This window comes from Diuraphis noxia, unplaced genomic scaffold, assembly GCF_037042655.1.
Source record: "Diuraphis noxia isolate RWA-SAM2 unplaced genomic scaffold, SU_Dnox_SAM2 contig0001, whole genome shotgun sequence".
NCBI lineage: Eukaryota > Metazoa > Arthropoda > Insecta > Hemiptera > Aphididae > Diuraphis > Diuraphis noxia.
In genome coordinates, this window is record NW_028301711.1 from 104,687,257 (window position 1) to 104,688,156 (window position 900).

At 46.3% G+C, this 900-nt stretch overlaps 1 protein-coding gene across 1 annotated transcript; it reads left to right on the plus strand.

Annotated features, from left to right (window-relative positions):
* The first annotated feature begins 345 nt into the window (after nt 1–345).
* LOC107164532 (receptor expression-enhancing protein 5-like) lies at nt 346–900 on the plus strand. Its single transcript, XM_015512385.2, has one exon. It carries the CDS (start codon nt 379–381, stop codon nt 898–900), a length of 522 nt encoding a protein of 173 aa, XP_015367871.1. The 5' UTR covers nt 346–378.

The following is a 900-nucleotide window of genomic DNA, read 5'->3' on the forward strand; positions in this document are numbered from 1 at the left end:
CATCTATTGATGATGATTAAATCATATATTTGGCGGCTTTCTTTTTCGTCGTCGTAGTAATTTTGTCATGGAAACTGTATACGATCTACACTTGCCAACGATCACGTTTAATATTATTATAAATACAATTTAACTATCAACGATAATTTATATTACAATATCGTTATCGAGAAAATTGCCTCTTCGGCTTAATAACTGTATTGAGGGTACACACAGTTAGGGTGGTAAGTAAACACACACACACACACCTTCCATGTGACATAACTACATAAGTCATTGTCTGTTTAATAATAATAATAGTAATATACCTACACATAATGATGAAATGTTTTCCATTTACAGCCGTCAACAAAGGTTTCAAGAGAGGAGGGACATAGCATGGCACTCATAAACGTCTATAACACGATCGACTCGGCGTTGCAGGACAGGACCCGATCGTGGACGGCGCCATTCGTGTGGCTCGAGGGTCGGACCGGTATCAGCCATGTGAAACTGTTCTTGGGCTGCATGTTGACCGCTTTAGCGTTCGTCATCGCATCAGGCCGAATGGTTATGCTGGTCAGCAACCTGCTGGGGTTCGCGTATCCCATGTACGCCACCATCGAACTCATGATGCGGGACGACATTCGTGGTGAGACACCATCTCCACCGGTGCCCGCCGAACAGCACGGACGTGGTGCACCCGTTTCGCCGGCCACCCGGTGGCTCACGTACTGGATAACGTTTGCGGCCGTGCTCATCGTGCAGCAACTGTGCGGTGACGTGTTGCAGATCATACCGTTTTACTTCCTCGCCAAGATTGTGTTTTTCGCGTGGTGCGCGTTGCCAATGGAAGCCAACGGCGCCACGTTCGTGCACAGATTCATCGTGCGTGATTATTTAAAGCAATTTTTCATCTGA